General features: G+C 45.2%; 1 protein-coding gene across 5 annotated transcripts in view; it reads left to right on the forward strand.

Moving 5' to 3' along the window:
• Positions 1 to 16623, forward strand: part of MYO18B (myosin XVIIIB) — a 318984-nt gene that overhangs the window by 243479 nt on the left and 58882 nt on the right. For all 5 annotated transcript variants that reach the window (XM_054469702.2, XM_054469701.2, XM_054469703.2 and 2 more), the window contains one exon: positions 9465 to 9595. In XM_054469702.2, coding sequence (XP_054325677.2) covers positions 9465 to 9595 — 131 coding nt within the window. The remainder of the gene's footprint in view (positions 1 to 9464; positions 9596 to 16623) is intronic.

Consider the following 16623-nt stretch of genomic DNA (forward strand, 5'->3'; position numbering starts at 1 on the left):
ACCTTGAACCAGAACCACCCAGATAAGCCACTCCTGAATTCTCAACCCACAGAAACTATGAGAGAGAATAAATGATATTGGATATTTCAAAACTCTTAAGTGTTTGGGTAACCTAGTATACAGCAATACATAACTAGTACAGAATAGGGATCTGTAATCCTGCACTTGATTCTGTAGCCCTTGAAAATAATAATTCTGGTGGCCGAGCACAATGGTTCACACCTCTAATCCCAACAGTGGGAGGCAGAGATGGGAGGATCACTTGAGGGCTAGAGTTCAAGGTCAGCCAGGGCAACATAATGAGACCCCATCTCTAAAAAAATAAAAAGAAAAAACCTAAGTGGATATGGCGATGTGCACCTGTGGTCCTAGCTACTGAGTAGGCTGAGGCAGGAGGATCACCTGAACCCAGGAGTTCAAGGCTGCAGTGAGCTATGATCACACTACTGCATTCTAGCTTGGGTGACAGGGTGAAACTTTGTCTCTAAAATTAAAAAAACAAAATCATAATTCTGGATGTCTTACAACTTTTTCCTCGAAATATGGACATGGAAAAGTGTGCAAATCACGTAAGTGAACAGTTTGATGAATTTGTACGGACTGAAAACCCTGTTGTCTGTCTGAAATAATGAAGCCTGAAATGATCCTGGATCCTTTAGAGCTCTGGGCCAGTCATTGCCTGTTCACTTTCAGATCCACTCCCACCCCTTCTCTGTTCTTCTGTAGAATTACAGAAAAGGACATTTCCTGGTTTCCTTGACTTCTGGTAGGTTCTGCCAATGAAAGGCAGTGATGGACAACTGAAGGTCAAAAGAAAGGGAGAAGACAGGATATCTTTCTTTGGCACTGCCTTGAGGCATCCATGGAAGCAGCAGTACCTCCTTCTAATCCAGATCTTATCAGGGACTCTCCTCCTCCATGAAGCCCGTTTCCTCTGGGCAGCGCTACTGAGGTCTCGCTTCCCATTGGATGGCCCAACTCCTTGGCTTTTTTGTCCAGCCCTAGGTTGGCAGTGCCTTCCTGCTGTTGCTAATTTCTCCTAGCTTTCCCAAAGCATTCTGTAAAATCCTTCCAGCTTCAGCAAAACAAGTGATAGATTCTTAGACATCATTTTCTGAAAAATGAAGTTGTCCTCACTAAACACCAGCAGCCCTCATATTTCCCATGTCTTTACTTAGAAAGAAGGAAATAGGAACCTGTGGACCAAGTACGTGCTACCAATTTAGGTAGGCAAGGTGTACACAATTTTACATTATTTCATTTGTTCCTTGTAACACCTTTTGTCAAGGAATAATATAGTACTGTCATTTTAACAGATGAGGAACTGAAGGTAAGAAAGGATTAGTAACTCTTTGGGATTTGTGTAGCTGCTTCAGGGTTCATCTTGTTCCAAAGCCAGTTCTGTTCCTGCTGTTTGTGATGTTAGCAGTTTGCATCTCTCCCTCTCCCCACTCACCAGGGCCTCTCTGGAAGTGTGATTAGCTTCAGCTTCACTCGGATCCACAGAATACTCACCAATCTTTAAGGAGAAATAAACCTGCGAACCAACTAACTAATATAGATATCTTTGAGGATTTGAATACCATTTCTAGGAGGATTGGGATCATTTAAAAATGTGGCAGAGGCTGGGTGCGGTGGCTCATGTCTGTAATCCCAGTGCTTTGGGAGGCCAAGGAGGGAGGACTACTTGACACCAGGAGTTTGAGACTAACCTGGGGAACATAGAAGGACCCTGTTTCTACAAATAATAAATATCTGGACATGGTGGTGCATGCCTGTAGTCCCAGCTACTGAGGAGACTGAGGTGGGAGGATCACTTGAGCCCAGGAGTTCAAGGTTACAGTGAGCTATGATTGTGCCATTGCACTCTCCAGTCTGGGCAAGAGAGTGAGACCCCCATCTCTAAAAAAAGAAGTGTAGCAGAGTTGAGAGTTCTGATCGATGCTGGCAGATGAAGCACAGGATAGCACTGGAATGAAACACTTGGCTTGGTGAGTTGAGAGAATGGATTCTAGCCCCTGACTGCTTGGGTCTCTGCTGTGATTGATTAGACATGCCTGCCATGTGTGAAGAAAAGGACAGGAGGTATTGTTGGGTATTTGCTGACCCTTTAGAAATTGTGAAGGCCCCAACTTTTAATCTGTCACTTTCTAGCTGTATGAATTTGGGACCTTTGACGAGTCTCTCTGTGTCTATTATCACATCATAAAAATAGAATAATACTGGGGTGGGTGGATCATTTGAGGTCAGGAGTTAGAGACAAGCCTGGCTGACATGGTGAAATCTTGTCTCTACTAAAAATACAAAAATTAGCCAGGTATAATGGCAGGTGCCTGTAATCCCAGCTACTTGGGGGGCTGAGGCAGGAGAATTGCTTGAACCTGGGAGGCGGTGGTTGCAGTGAGCTGAGATCGCGCCACCGCGCTTGAGCCTAGGTGACAGAGCAAGACTCACTCTCAAAGAACAAAACAAAACAAAAACACAAAGAAAAAGAAAAAAGGATGGAATAATGCAACGAATCTTCAGGATAATTATGAGGAAAGGACCCTGTAGAATGATGACCAACTTCTCCCCAGTCGTTATTCCTGCTGGAGACTGGGCATACATTTGGGTTTTCTTAGGTCCACTCCAACTCTTTCTTTTCCCAAAGTGGAGCTTAACCCACCTGCTGATGCTCACTCCATTACCAATGTGGCCTTTGAGCTCTTGCTGGAACACAATTCACAGGGCATTTTTTATTTTTATTTTTATTTTTTTTTGAGATGGAGTCTCGCTCTGTCACCTATGCTGGAGTGCAGTGGTGTAATCTCGGCTCAATGCAACCTCCGCCTCCCAGGTTCAAGCAATTCTCTTGCTTCAGCCTCCTGAGTAGCTGGGACTACAGGTGCCTGCCACCACACTTGGCTAAATTTTTTGTATTGTTAATACAGCTGGGGTTTCACCATGTTGGTCAGGCTGGTCTCAAACTCCTGACCTCAAATGATCCACCCACCTTGGCCTCCCAAAATGCTGGGATTAGAGGCATGAGCCACCCCGCCCAGCCTGCAGGGCTTTTATTCCCCTACTTCACACCCTCCAGCATCAGCCTCATTTCTCCCAGACAAGTGACCCTTGGACAATTTGAAGGAAGCAGTGGCGGTTCCTCATAGCCTTTCTTTCTGGGAAAGATTCCCTCACCTGCAAAGACATAAGCATCATTGGATGAAACAGGAACAATTAGAAGCAAAGCTGGACAGAGCCATGGACTGCAGTCAGGAGACCTGAGCTTAGCTCTAGATCTTTTCTTGGTTGTGTGTCCCTAGGCAAATGAGTTAACCTCTCTGAGCCTCAGCCTGCTCATCTGTAAAATGGACACGATAAACTGATGAAGATTACCTCTCAGCATGGAGCAGGTGGATGAGGAGATTGTTCATTATAGCATCAGAGAGGAATAAAGTATATATTTTTTAACTTGCCTATGATAAAGATAATTCTTATTATTTACAGAAAATCTTGAGGAGTGCTAAAAGGAATGTAAAAATTGCCTGATATCTTTTACCACACAGAGATAATAGCCATTGCTACCACTTTGTTGCAATAATCTCAGCTCACTTTTTATGTTTCTATAGTACTTGACTCTGAAGGTTTCAATAAAGATTAAATGAGATAAGATATTTTGAACATTTAGCAGAGTGCCTGTGTATGCAAGAAATATATGTAAATATATTCACTTATTAGTTTAACACGTATTTATTATGTTCAAGATTGGTTAAACATTTAAGGATATGAAAATACTTGATTATTTTCATCAGGTTTCAGGATATACCCTGATCTATAGGATAAAGTACGTGTTACAGGCAAAATTCAACTCCATTTGATTTTCAAGTTGAAGCCAGAAGGGATTGCTGATTGCTAATTCTAATCAGCAACCAGATTCTAATAAGTACGTCCTTAATATTTGTTAGGTATGCTATGTGCCAGATGCTGGAAATATTTGGGTGTGTATCTACACATGCATATATTGTACACACACGTTTGCATATATACATGTTTATATATATTTATAATAGTATATGTGTGTGTAACTTTTTTCAGCACCAGGCTCTGTAACATTTTCTGCTTGTCTTTGCTAAATCAGAAGAAAGCAACAAGATGAATTTTCGTCAAGTTTCAAAAGTGTTTTGAGATAGTCTGATCTATAGTGTAAATTGTGTGGCACAGGTGAAATTAACTTTGGGGGGCCTTGGGAGACACCTCAGAAGGTTTGAGAGGCAACCTCCAGAGCTGCAGAAATTAACAAATGAGAGTCTTGTCCATTTGCAGAGAGGAGAGGGTCCTCTGAAGATTGAGATGCTCTGGGCAGAGAAAACAAACAACAAACAACAGTTTTAAATATTAGCCTCTAATTGAACATCACAAGAGGAGATGATTTTAATTGCAGCCATTAATTATCATATGAACTGCTTCTTACATGGGCAACTCTGTGATATGCTCCAGAGGGAGTAGCCCGGGGGTTTAACAAAAAATCATAGTTCTCTCAAGTGATGCTGGGGAGGTCGGCAAGTATGCATATTGTCTACATACTACATATTCTTGTACTGATCTCTGTGTACATGATATATATATCCTCCATATATTATGTATGTATCATGTATATTATGTATGCATTAGAATGTATAATTTATCCTTTATCCTTCCCTCGTTCGCCACTAATAGTCATATAATAGCACCATTCATTTCATCCCCAAACATGTATTGAGTACTTCCTGTGTTCCAGACACTGGTAATACAGATAGATTAGTTCCCTGCAAGAACATAAGCTCTGTGGAAGTGAGGACTTTATTTGTATTGCCGGCGCCTGGATCAGTGCTGCACCTTATAGGTGCTCAACAAATGTTTATTAAATGTATGCATGTATGCATGAATGAATATGAATATATAATATATACCAGGATATATGGATGTTGTGTGTCTACAGTGTGTACACCATTATATTGTAGTTTTAGATTACCCCGGGAATGTGGTGTATATCTTAGTGGATTTCTGCTATCTATGCATCTAACTATCTAAATCATTTTGTATCCTAATTATCCCCCACCTCCCAATTTCACTCCATGCTTCAAATCTCTAAAGAGAGCTAATAACAGAGAGAACCAAGCTCACAACCGACCTCAGCACACAACCCCATTTTCATGGAACAGCCTTGAGCCAAGCCCAAGCAAGCATGATTGTCAGATGCTGTCGTTGCCTCCTGCCCACTTCCTGTTTCATGAGAGGGGCACTGGCTCACTTCCCCTTCTGCTTGTGCATCCCTTCCGTGTCTCCGGAGGGGTCTCTGGCTGGGGCCTTGTTGTATCTGCCCCAGGGAGACTGTTTGGGGCACTGCATTTGTTTAGCCTAATGAAATGGTCTCTGCAATCAGCAGACTCCATTTGGTTTTCGAGTTGAAGCAGGAAAGATTTGCTGATTGCTGATTACACCAACACTAAAAATTTCTCCAAGCTTTCTCCTCGGGGTGCGCCCACTGAGTCTGATGCTTCCCTAGCAGATGGAGGATGGGATGCAGAGGGCGGCAAGGGGGCAATGGTGGAGGGTGGAAGGTAGTGGCAGATCCGCGAACCCTGTCCTTGGTCCACATACTCTGGCCTAACTAACGATGGCTTTCTGGTTCTCACGTCTTCTTGCTGTGTCTAAGCCAACTCACTTTCTATGCAGCCCTTGTTTTTTTCATGTCTTTTCTATGTAGGATAGTGAAAAATCTTCAGAGCCAGAGTTCTGCATTCCAGTGTTTTTATTTGGTTTGTGACCTTGGCAAATCTCCTCAGTGACCTGGGGATGACACAGTTCTTCCTGAGACTCCTTCTCCTATGAGAATTAAAGGATAGCTATGCCACTGTTGGTCAAGTTTCCACTCTGCCAAGCTCATTTACTCCTCGCAAAAGCCCTGTGAGGGAGGGTCTGCTACTGGCCCCATTTCCCCAGTGAGACAACTGAGGGTCAGAGAGGTTACGTAACTTGCTGGAGGTCACACAGCCAGTGAGCAGCAGAGTTGGGATTTGAACCCCGGCAGCTCGGCTCAGAGCCTACTTTCACTTTTATGGTATTGTGGATTTGACTCATTTTAGACTCCTATTTCTTCTGCCCACTTGCTTAGTCCCAGCCCAGGCCCACCCATCCCTGAGACACAGTGCCTCCTTCTGTCTCTCTCCTCTACCCTCCGGGAAGCTCCCTGGGGATGTGGACTGTACACCTTGCTGCTCCTGCATGACACTGACAGGGGCAAGGTTCACTTAAGCAAAATGAGGAGGGGACGTCTGTACCCTTTTCTCATGTCTCAGCACATATGACCTAAAGGGTTCCCACTTAAGAACCCAAGACCTGGATGCACATCTCAGCTTTGTGGTCTCCCAGCGGCGTGACCTCAGACAGGTCATTTGGTTAGACATTCATTGAACCAATGCTTATAGGATTCACTGTACTTAACACATAACCCACAATGGCCCAGATGTGTGGACTTGGGATAGAATCTAAGACAGAAATACAGATTTTTCTGCCTTTGTGTCTTACAAAGATACAGGGGCCACATCTGGGAGAAAGTGGCTAATGCCCAGTGACACCATTGTCCTGGCCCATTAGAATAGAGTGGAGCTGGCCGGACGCGGTGGCTCATGCCTGTAATCCCAGCACTTTAGGAGGCTGCGGCGGGTGGATCACGAGGTCAGGAAATTGAGACCATCCTGGCTAACACGGTGAAGCCCTGTCTCTACTAAAAATACAAAAAAAAAAAAAAAAAGCCGGCGTGGTGGCAGGCGCCTGTAGTCTCAGCTACTTGGGAGACTGAGGCAGGAGAATGGCTTGAACCCGGGAGGTGGAGCTTGCAGTGAGCCGAGATAGCGAGACTCCGTCTCAAAAAAAAAAAAGAAAAGAGTGGAGCCTGGGCAGATGTGCTCCCAGAAGCTGCTGGGATTTTGCACCTAGCTATTTTCTAGGTGCATTTATGAGCTGACATGCTGATGTCCTGGGGTGAGCACCCCCTCCTTCACAGTCCCTCGGTGTCCTGTATTTCCTCTGATAGTCTGGGGTCCCCAACCTCGGGTTGTCTCTCACCTTGTCAAGGCTGAGATGGGGATTTCACAGTTGGTGGCTTCAATCAACTGGGATGGACTGGCAGCTCCTTCTCATGCCACCACTGTGGCGTCCTTCCCGCCACCCCTTCTCCCTCTCATCAGCTCGGCCTGGCCCTTAGGCTTACTCAGTCTTTGCCTGCTGCCTCTCTCTCTCTCTCTTTAAAATCAGAAAACACTGGAAAGGCACAGACTTACAATAATGTGAATGGACAAGCCAATGTGCAGAGAGCTGAGTGTGTCCCTGTAATGGTCCTTGCTGACTTCCATTGGGGAATGCAGTCATAGCCCCAGAAAGAGCACTGGACTGGGAACCACCAAGCCCAGGGTTCAGATCCCAGCTCTGCGCCTTTCCTGAGTGACCTCACTGACTGACGTTGCTGGATTTAGTTTCCTCATCTGCAAAATAAAGAAAAATGAGGCCGGGTGTGATGGCTTACGCCTGTAATTCCAGCACTTTGGGAGGCCAAGGTGGGTGGATCACTTGAGGTCAGGAGTTCGAGACCAGCCTGGCCAACATGGTGAAATCCTATCTCTGCTAAAAAATACATAAATTAGCCAAGCGTGGTTGTGGGTGCCTGTAATCCCATCTACTTGGGAGGCTGAGGCAGGAGAATTGCTTGGACCCGGGAGGTGAAGGTTGCAGTGAGCTGAGATCACGCCACTGCACTCCAGCCTGTGCAACAGAGCAAGACTTTGTTTCAAAAAAAGAAAAGAAAAGAAAAGGAAAAAATGACTCCAGGCTAAGAGAGGGGCTGTGAGCCATTCATTTTCACTTAGCTACTCAGTTCCATGGGGAGCTGGGAATTGCGCTTTGACCCCACATCCTCTAATTTCTCCCCTCCCACTGTCCTCAGTTGGTATGTGTGTTCCTTTATACAGCAGTCCAAAAATAAACTTTACATAATTAGAGCCGCTTACAAGAAAAATCCCATCTATAACCCCGCTTTGCCCCATCCATAAATATTCTCAATTCTCCGTGAGTGTTATTTGCATAGATTTGAGCATGATACTGCTCGGATTTATTCCGTTTGCTTCATGTTATTTCAAAGAAGCACTCCACGCTGCCACAATTCTTATTTCTAATGTTAATGTCTGCCTAAGAGCATCAAAGTGACACACTGTGATTTCCCTAACCATTCCCAATTGCTGGGTGATGAGGCAGATCCCAGCCTCTCTTTGTCATCAGTAGCACCGCTGCAAACATCCTCGGGCAAAGAGCTGTGTTCTGTCTCTTGATTTATCCCCCGTAAGATGAATTACCAGGAGGTTAGATGCTGGGTCTCACCTAGGGTTTCAGACTCAGCACCGTGGACATTCAGGCCAGATAATTCTTTGTGGAATTGTCCTGTGCCTCATAGGATGTTGAACAGCATCCCTGGTCTCTACCCACCAGATGCCAGCAGCATTTCCCCAAGTTGTGACTGCCAAAAATGTCTCCAGACATGATCAAATGTCCCCTGGGGGGGCAAAATCACCCTTAGGTAACAATCATTATATGTTAAAGGGTAGCAATGTGTAGGTTGCAAATTAAAGTCAGAGATTTTCCGAAGAGTCCAGATAAAATCCAATTAGAAAAGTACCAGGAAGTATTGATCACTAAGATGAGCACTGAGAGGGGAGTCAGAGGCACTGAGCTTGAGTTCCAGCTCCACCATGAAGTCTTTGCTTCTTAAGGCCTCAGTTCCTCATCTGTGAAATGGGAGCAAGAATAAAGACTCACCTGCTGGGCCTGTGAGACATGAGTGAGATCCTGGCTGCAAAATACTCAACACGGCTCTGGCCACAGAAGGAGCTCCGTAAATGCCCATCGTGCTTGCCTGTTCTGGAGGGAGCCCAGCTGGGTTTTTCATCTTTGCTTTTGCTGCTGTGAGGACAGCAAGGTTGGGGTGTCTAGGGGACAGACTTGAAAGGAAACTATCTTTGTTATGCTCTCCCCATGACCTCCTGCACCAGATTTATCCTTGAGGCTCAGCTTCCTAAACCAGACTCCACGACCCTTCTTGGTTTTTACGTTTACTCATCCATCCAAGATGGGCTGACTATCCACTGTGCGTGGTGGTGCAGATTCAGAGCATGGCCCTGGGGTCAGATGCACTGGGAGCAGCACCACCTGCACAGGTGAGCAAGCTCTGTGTGCCATGCCCTGGAGTATCTATTCCCTCCTCTATGAAACATGGAACACCTAGTTGAGGATCCCATAAATCTGTCCGCAGAGAGAGCCTCTCATGGAGAACCTACCACTTCATAGGTGCTCAGTGAACACTAGGCTCAGCCTGGGGCGTGTCTCTTCCCCAGTGCATGCATGGGTGGTGCATTTCTTGCCCAAGGCCAACGTGCGTTTGCATCTTCTGTCCCCAGGAGAAGTACGTGGAGGAACTTGCCGCAGTGAGGCAAACCCTCCAGACAGACCTGGAGACATCCATTCGGCGGATTGCCGACCTGCAGGCTGCCTTGGAAGAAGTGGCATCCAGTGACAGTGATACTGAGAGGTAACTTGCTAGGGGCTGGGCGGGGCTGGGCACAGCAGGTGGGCGGCATCCTGGGGAGCTTTATGCCCTTTAGCTGGGCTGGGGCCACATTCACTGGGAAACCCAAAGATGTTTGGGGGCTGGAGGCACCCCTGGTTTACTTGGGTGAGGAGAGACTGGATGTTGCCCTGCTGGTTTAACCTCTCCTTGCTGTTGCTAAAACCTCTCAGTCCAGCTCACCAAGCCTTTGGTGAGGCAATGTGACTGGAACGAGGACTAGCGTATGGTCTTCTACAAGTTCCATGTCCAATCTTGGCCTAATTCTCTCGTCTGTAAAATGGGCATAATAATATTAGGATGAACCACATGCAATTGCCAAGATTGGACTATTTTTGACCTACAGACTGGAAGTTTCATATATTCAATCTACTGCCTATTTCATAGGGCTGTTGTTGAGAGTTAATTGAGTTCACAGATGAACATGACAGGTATGTAAGTGCTATATAAGTGGAAGCTATGTTTGTACAGAATAAGAGACATTATTTTACAAGGGCAATGGTTGATTCAAGGATGCAAAGTCGGGCTGGTGATTAATGAGACCACCCAAGTTCAATGGGAGGGCTTCTTGCCTTTCTCAGAAGATAGCCTACTTTTCACCATCTCTGCTTGAGTCTCAAGCTACTGCAGGCCACAGGTGGACCGCTCAGCTGGAAAGAGTTTGAGGTATCCCAGCTGGGCACATGGGTCCAGGCTGTCCAACTCCTGTAGCATTCTGTTCCCAGGAGCTACCTTTGTACCCTTGGCTTATTGCTTCTCTAGGAACCACAGCTGCCTGTCTTGCCACACATCCCTGCCCCCGTTCTAGCCTCTGTGGCAAAGCCTGGGTAGCAGAGAAGACACTTTACTTACATAGCTTTCCAATAAAGAATCTACAGAGGTGGTTCCCTCCTGCTGCCTGCAAGCTGCCCCTGTACACACCTGAGCAGGCCACATTAAAAGCCTGTTTTTCTTGGTCTTCCTCTCTGTAAAGGCTGTTTTTTCCTGCAGCCAGAACAGTCAAACATCAGTCCTTGGAATGCATCCCTCTCTGTTTCCATATGAGGACCCTGACTTCAGAGAAATTCAAGGTCACACAGCAAATTAGCTTCACACACTGAGCTAGAACTCAGGTCTGTTGAACTTCCTACCCAGACCTTTGCCATTCACACCTCTCTTAAGGGCTGGAGGCAGGGGCAGCTGCTGACCTTTGGGACATGTGGGTGCAAGACAGGCAAAGGAAGCAGAGAGGGTTACAAATCAGCTCTGGTTTAGCCAGAAGGAAGAACCAGACGTCTATATTGTCTATATTAGAGCTGACTATGAATAGTCAAGGAAAAAAACTGGAAGAAATACTCCAACATTCTAACACCGAGGAAAGGCGTTACGGGTGACAATTTTTTTTTCTTCAAGTTTATTTATATTTTCTGAAATCTGTGCAATGAACATGCATACACATCTCTAGCTCTAGTAGTACTCTCTTTAGGAGATTTTGCTCATATAAGTTATGTACTCCATACACCTAATTTTAGAATGCGCATAACCTCCTCCCTTAATGCAATCCTGGGCTGGTCATAGCTGCTGAGGGATTTGTAACCTCAGATTCTCCAGTAAAGATGTCTGCGTTCAGCAGGAGCAAGATGGAGAGCCACTGGACTCTAAAACTCCATGTTCTTGGCCAGGCATGGTGGCCCACACATGTAATCCAAGCACTTTGGGAAGCTAAGGCAGGAGGATCACTTGAGACCAGGAATTCAAGACCAGCCTGGGAAACATAAGGAGTCTCCGTCTCTACAAAAACTCCTTTTTAAAAATTAGCCAGACATGGTGGCACCTGTAGTCCCAGCTACTCAGGAGGCTGAGATAGGAGGATCATTTCAACCCAGGAGTTTGAGGCTGCGGTGGCTGCGATCTGTGATTGTGCCACTGCACTCCAGCCTGGGAGACAGAGCAAGACCCTGTCTCAGAAAATAAATAAGAAAATACATGTTTTGCCTCTAAATAAAAGACTTTGTCTTAAAAAAAATTCTTCAATTTGTGCAAAAGTGGCTTCCATGCACATTCCAAGTATTCCCACCATTCCCTGCTAATTGGCACAGCTGCCAAACTGCTGGTGAAAGGGCAAATCCTGATCTTGCAGCTGCTTTCCAGTTCATGGTTGCATTTAGGATCCCACCTCCACTGCCCCCTCCTCCTGTTTTATTAGTGTCATGACAGAACTTAGTGTAATTAAAAACTCCTTTTGTCAATATTACTTGTTTGATGCTTGGGCTGGCTTCTCCATTCATAGAAACAATAGAGCTTTTGCATGAATTACACCAGGAATGAATGGCTGTGGTTATAACCATCTTTGGCCAGTACACAAAATGTTTAAATTATTTTCACTTGCATAGCAAGAGATTGCTTTTCTAGTAAACAATAAAAGTTAAGTAAACATAACCAAATTGGAAGGAGGCAGAGGGTCCATGCTTGAAGGGTGGGTGACAGGCTGGAAGAAGGTGCAACAAGAAGCAAGGGACAGTGTCCATCAACAGATGAATGAATTAAAAAAATGTGATGCGTATACACGATGGAGTACTATTCAGCCATAAATAAAGGATGAGATTCAGTCATTTGCAGCAATGTGAATGGAACTGGAAGTCATTATGTTAAGTGAAATAAGCGAGACACAGAAAGAGAAACATTGCATAGTCTCACTTACTTGCGGAATATAAAAATCAAAACAATTTAACCCATGGGAATAGATAGTAGGAGGTGGGATGGCTAATGGGTACACAAATGTAGTTAGAATGAATGAATTTAATAGCACAACAGGATGGCTGTGGTCAATGATAATTTCATTGTACATTAAAAAATAACTAAAGGAGTATAGTTGGATTGTTTGTAACACAAAGGATAATTGCTTGAGGGGATGGATACCCCATTTTCCATGATATGGTTGTTATGCATTGCATGCCTGTATCAAAACATCTCATGTACCCCATAAATATATATGCCTACTATGTACCCACAAAAATTAAAAATAAAAACATTATAAAATGAAAAGGAAAACAAGAAGCAAGGGAAAGACATCTCACTGGGGGAATGAGATCCTGGTGGTGAAGTCACAGGTTGCAGACATCACTCCAGTCTTGGCGTAGGAGGGAATTCCCCTCTGGCTTTAAAGGGACCCTGTTGTCACCCTCATCCTAAGAGATACCTTTATCTGTCTCCTCTGTTCTGATCTACCCTTTCTGAGCTCCATGCCCTGGAATCCAATCTGAATTCTTTCTGTCTCACTTTTCATGATCTTCTGTCTCTAGGGACTTAAATCTTCCTCCCCGCTGGGCTTCTGATGTTTTTTCCTTGACTGGATCTCTAGTTTCCATATAACACCTGCCTCATAGCTGGAAGGGACATCACCTGCATTTCAGAGTTGCTGTGAGGTGTGAAACGACTACAGAACACCAGGTGGAAAGAAATGCATCTTGCGCCTGTACCTGGAAAAGCCCCATGCAATGTGCAGGATTATTACAATTGGAAGTCAAGGAAGACTTTGAGAGGGAACAGGCTTTGCACGTCAACAAGTCTGATTGCCAATTAGAGATCTAATGGTTAATTTCTGTGTGACCTTGGACAAGTTATTCAACCTCTCTGAGCCTCCATCTCTTTGAGTCTAAGATGGGTTAATAATAAGAAGCAAGTGAAAAAGTATGGCTGCCTAGCACATTACCTTGCGCATAGTAGGGGCTCAACGAGAATCATCAATTGCATTCATTCATTCATTTGATAAATTCTTACTGAACATCTATTGCATGCGAGATGCTGTGTTAAGTGCTTGTTTTATTCCACTTGCTTCTTGTTATCGTTATTCTCCCTCTTACAGATGAAGAGAGGTTGAATAACTTGCCTGAAGTCAGGCAGAAATGAACGTTTGGAACTGTGTCTAAAGCCCAGGTTGGTTGAATTGCAGAGGAATAGAGAAGGAGAAGAGCCTAGGAGTGGTCCTGCTTTTATCAAACCTGCATTCTGATGGTGGAGTGTGTGTGTGTGTGTCCAAAAATAAAGTGCACAGACTGATAAACACAAGAATACAATTGGAGTTACGAGGGCAGAGAACGTGGTGCTATGATGAAGAGCAGAATAGGCAGATGTAGCCTCCCAGAGAGGAAGGCATTGGAATTAAGACCCAAATGAGACGAAGCGGCCAGCCATGGGAATGCCTGGAGAAAATGAGTAATGGCAGATCAAGGCACATTCTAGGAAGTGAAAGAAGACCAGTGTCTCCCGGGAAGGTAGATGAGGGAGCAGCAGCCCTCTTGTTCCCCTTTTCTCTTTCTCCATCCCACCTTCCTCTTTCCCTTTCTCCTACCTTTCTTCTCCTCCGAAGATGACCCATAGAAACCCACTGACACCCTCAGTTTCTTAAAATGCTCCGGTGCCCCAGGCAGGATTGGCCACATCATTTGTAGGGTTCAGTGTGAAGTGAAGGTGTGAGGCTTGCCGGGCACGGTGGCTCATGCCTGTAATCCCAGCACTTTGGGAGGCCAAGGCAGGTGGATCACTTGAGGTCAGGAGTTCGAGACCAGCCTGGCCAACATGGCGAAACCTTGTCTCTATCCAAAATACAAAATTAGCTGGGCGTGGTGGTGCACACCTGTAGTTCCAGAGACTTGGGAGGCTGAGGTAGGAGGATGGCTTGAATGAGGGAGGCAGAGGTTGCAGTGAGCTGAGATGGTGCCAGTGTACTGCAGCCTGGGCAACAGAGTGAAACTCTGTCTCAAAAAAAAAAAAAAAGGAAGAAAGTATGGGGCTCCTTGTTAAAAAATTATTTAAAATTTCAAGACAGTGACAGAAGAGCATTAAACCAAAATGCAGGCCCTTCTGGGCATGGGTCGCAAGCCCCCGAAGCCAGCCCTGACCCCAGGGTGGTTCTTAGGGAGCATTTCCTAATTCTCAGCAGGCCTTGATCCTTATGTGTTGACTTAGAACTTGGATTTGAGGTGGAAACACAGTGTAGATTTCAAGAATATCACAGAAATGGGGAAACAGGGAAAAAAAATTGCCCATGAAGTCTCAACACATTTGAAAGAATTAATATTGTATAAAGCATGTTCTGTCATCACAGTGCAATTAAATTGGTTATGAACAATGAAAAGAAGTATTTGTGTTGCCAGGTTGTAAATCCACAGTCCATAGCAGAACCCCCGGCTCCTGCCCAGGCCCCAGTCTATAGTCTCCCACTTGCTAGCAGCTCCACACTACACTTCACTCCTGATCGCCTCATCACCCTGGGGTAAGAGGTTTGGATTAGAGCCTGAGGGACTGGTTCAAGGTACTTCTCCAAACAGAGTTCTCAATTATAATAGAATTCAAAGCCAACCCAGGAGAGAAACACACACACACACACACACACACACACACGAGAGAGAGAGAGAGAGAGAGAGAGATGCTTCAGCTGCAGGTGAGGTTCTTTGAAAGACTTGTTCAAATTACAAAAAGTCACATTTCCCCATGTTGGGAATTAGATCTGAGCGTAACAGGCCTTCCAGGCTGGAAATGTGGCTACGTGCTCAGAAAGCCAGGTAGCCTATGCGGCAGCATTTAAACATGTGCTCTCCTGCACTAGGGCCCTGCATTGTAACTTGCACTGTGGCATCAACCTCCTTGGATTAATGGAGAAATGCTTTAAGCCAGTCACCCAGGCCTGGCGTATGCTCATTATTCTTGGAGGGAGGAATGTGCTGGCTGACACAGCCCTGTCTATTCATGGCCCAGGGGCTGTGGCTGCTCTGTCTGTCGCCTTGGCTAGGGGGTAAAGGGGTTTGGGCGAGATGTAGAGAGGTCAGTGAATGACCTTTTACTCTTGGGTCAGCTGAAAGTGCATAAGTACCAGCCGGCCCAATCTGAGATGAATGCTCTGAAAAAAGAGTCCTCAATTACTTTGTTGAGTATAATTTGGACATTTTCCAATGTACATCCTTTTATAACCTGGCTAAAATTAGGCTGCAGTAGGACAAGTGGAAAGATCTGGGTCTAACCAAAGATTCTGATTGCTACTGAGGGCATGCTTCTGAGTTAATTTATTCATGAGTGGACCCAGGCTCTGTCCAAACTGTAAAGTTTCTTGCTACATAGTAGGACAGTCATTGGAACTGCCAACAGCTCTTTTCCTGCAACTTTTTTACTTTCTAGTTTGTCCCCTGTGAGTAATGAATGTGCTCCAGGCCAGGGAGAACAGCTTAAAGCATTCCTATTAATCTGAGAAGGTTGATGCTACAGTTCAAGTTGCAATGCAAGGCCTTAGTACCATATAACACCTGTTTAAATGATGCTGCATAGACCACCTGGCTTTCCTTCTAGCCCATGTATCCAGCTAGTAGGATTCACAGAGAGTCAGGGCTCCAAACTACTTTATCTATTCCAGCATTACAGGAAATAATGATAATTGTAACAATAGGTACCTTTTCTTGAGAAATTACTTTGTGCAGGTACTATGCTACCTGTTTGGCATATGTTATCCTCAAAACAACTCTCTGAGGCTCCTACCATTATTATTCCCAGTTTGCAGATGAAGAAACTGAGAAGTCAAGAAACTTGCCCCAATCCGTGCAGTAAGTGATGAAGCCATGGTCTGATGTCCAGGCTGACCCCATAACCTAAACTGCTAATGGCCAAGCTCTGCTGTCATGTCACATGTAACCTACTTCCTCCTTTCCCTTGTCAAGGTCTCTGTTCTCTGCCCAGTAACTGCCCTGTCATTAAGGAGAACTTGTGTCTGTCACTGTGAGATGGGGCCAATGAATTTACATGTTACTGCCCAGGCAACATTTGCATTTAGACTGGAATTGTCTGGCAAAGACTGACCCTAAAGAAGTACAGCTGAAGACATTGAATTAATTATCTTGCTTATCGTCAACAGCCTGTTTACAAATTCCTGGCACAAGTTCAAGTTCTTCTTCTTCCTCCCCCTCCCCCTCCTCCTCCTCCTCTCCCCCCTTCCTCCTCCTCCTCCTTCTCCTCCTGTCACTCTG

Source organism: Pongo pygmaeus, chromosome 23, assembly GCF_028885625.2.
Source record: "Pongo pygmaeus isolate AG05252 chromosome 23, NHGRI_mPonPyg2-v2.0_pri, whole genome shotgun sequence".
In the NCBI taxonomy this organism is placed as follows: domain Eukaryota; kingdom Metazoa; phylum Chordata; class Mammalia; order Primates; family Hominidae; genus Pongo; species Pongo pygmaeus.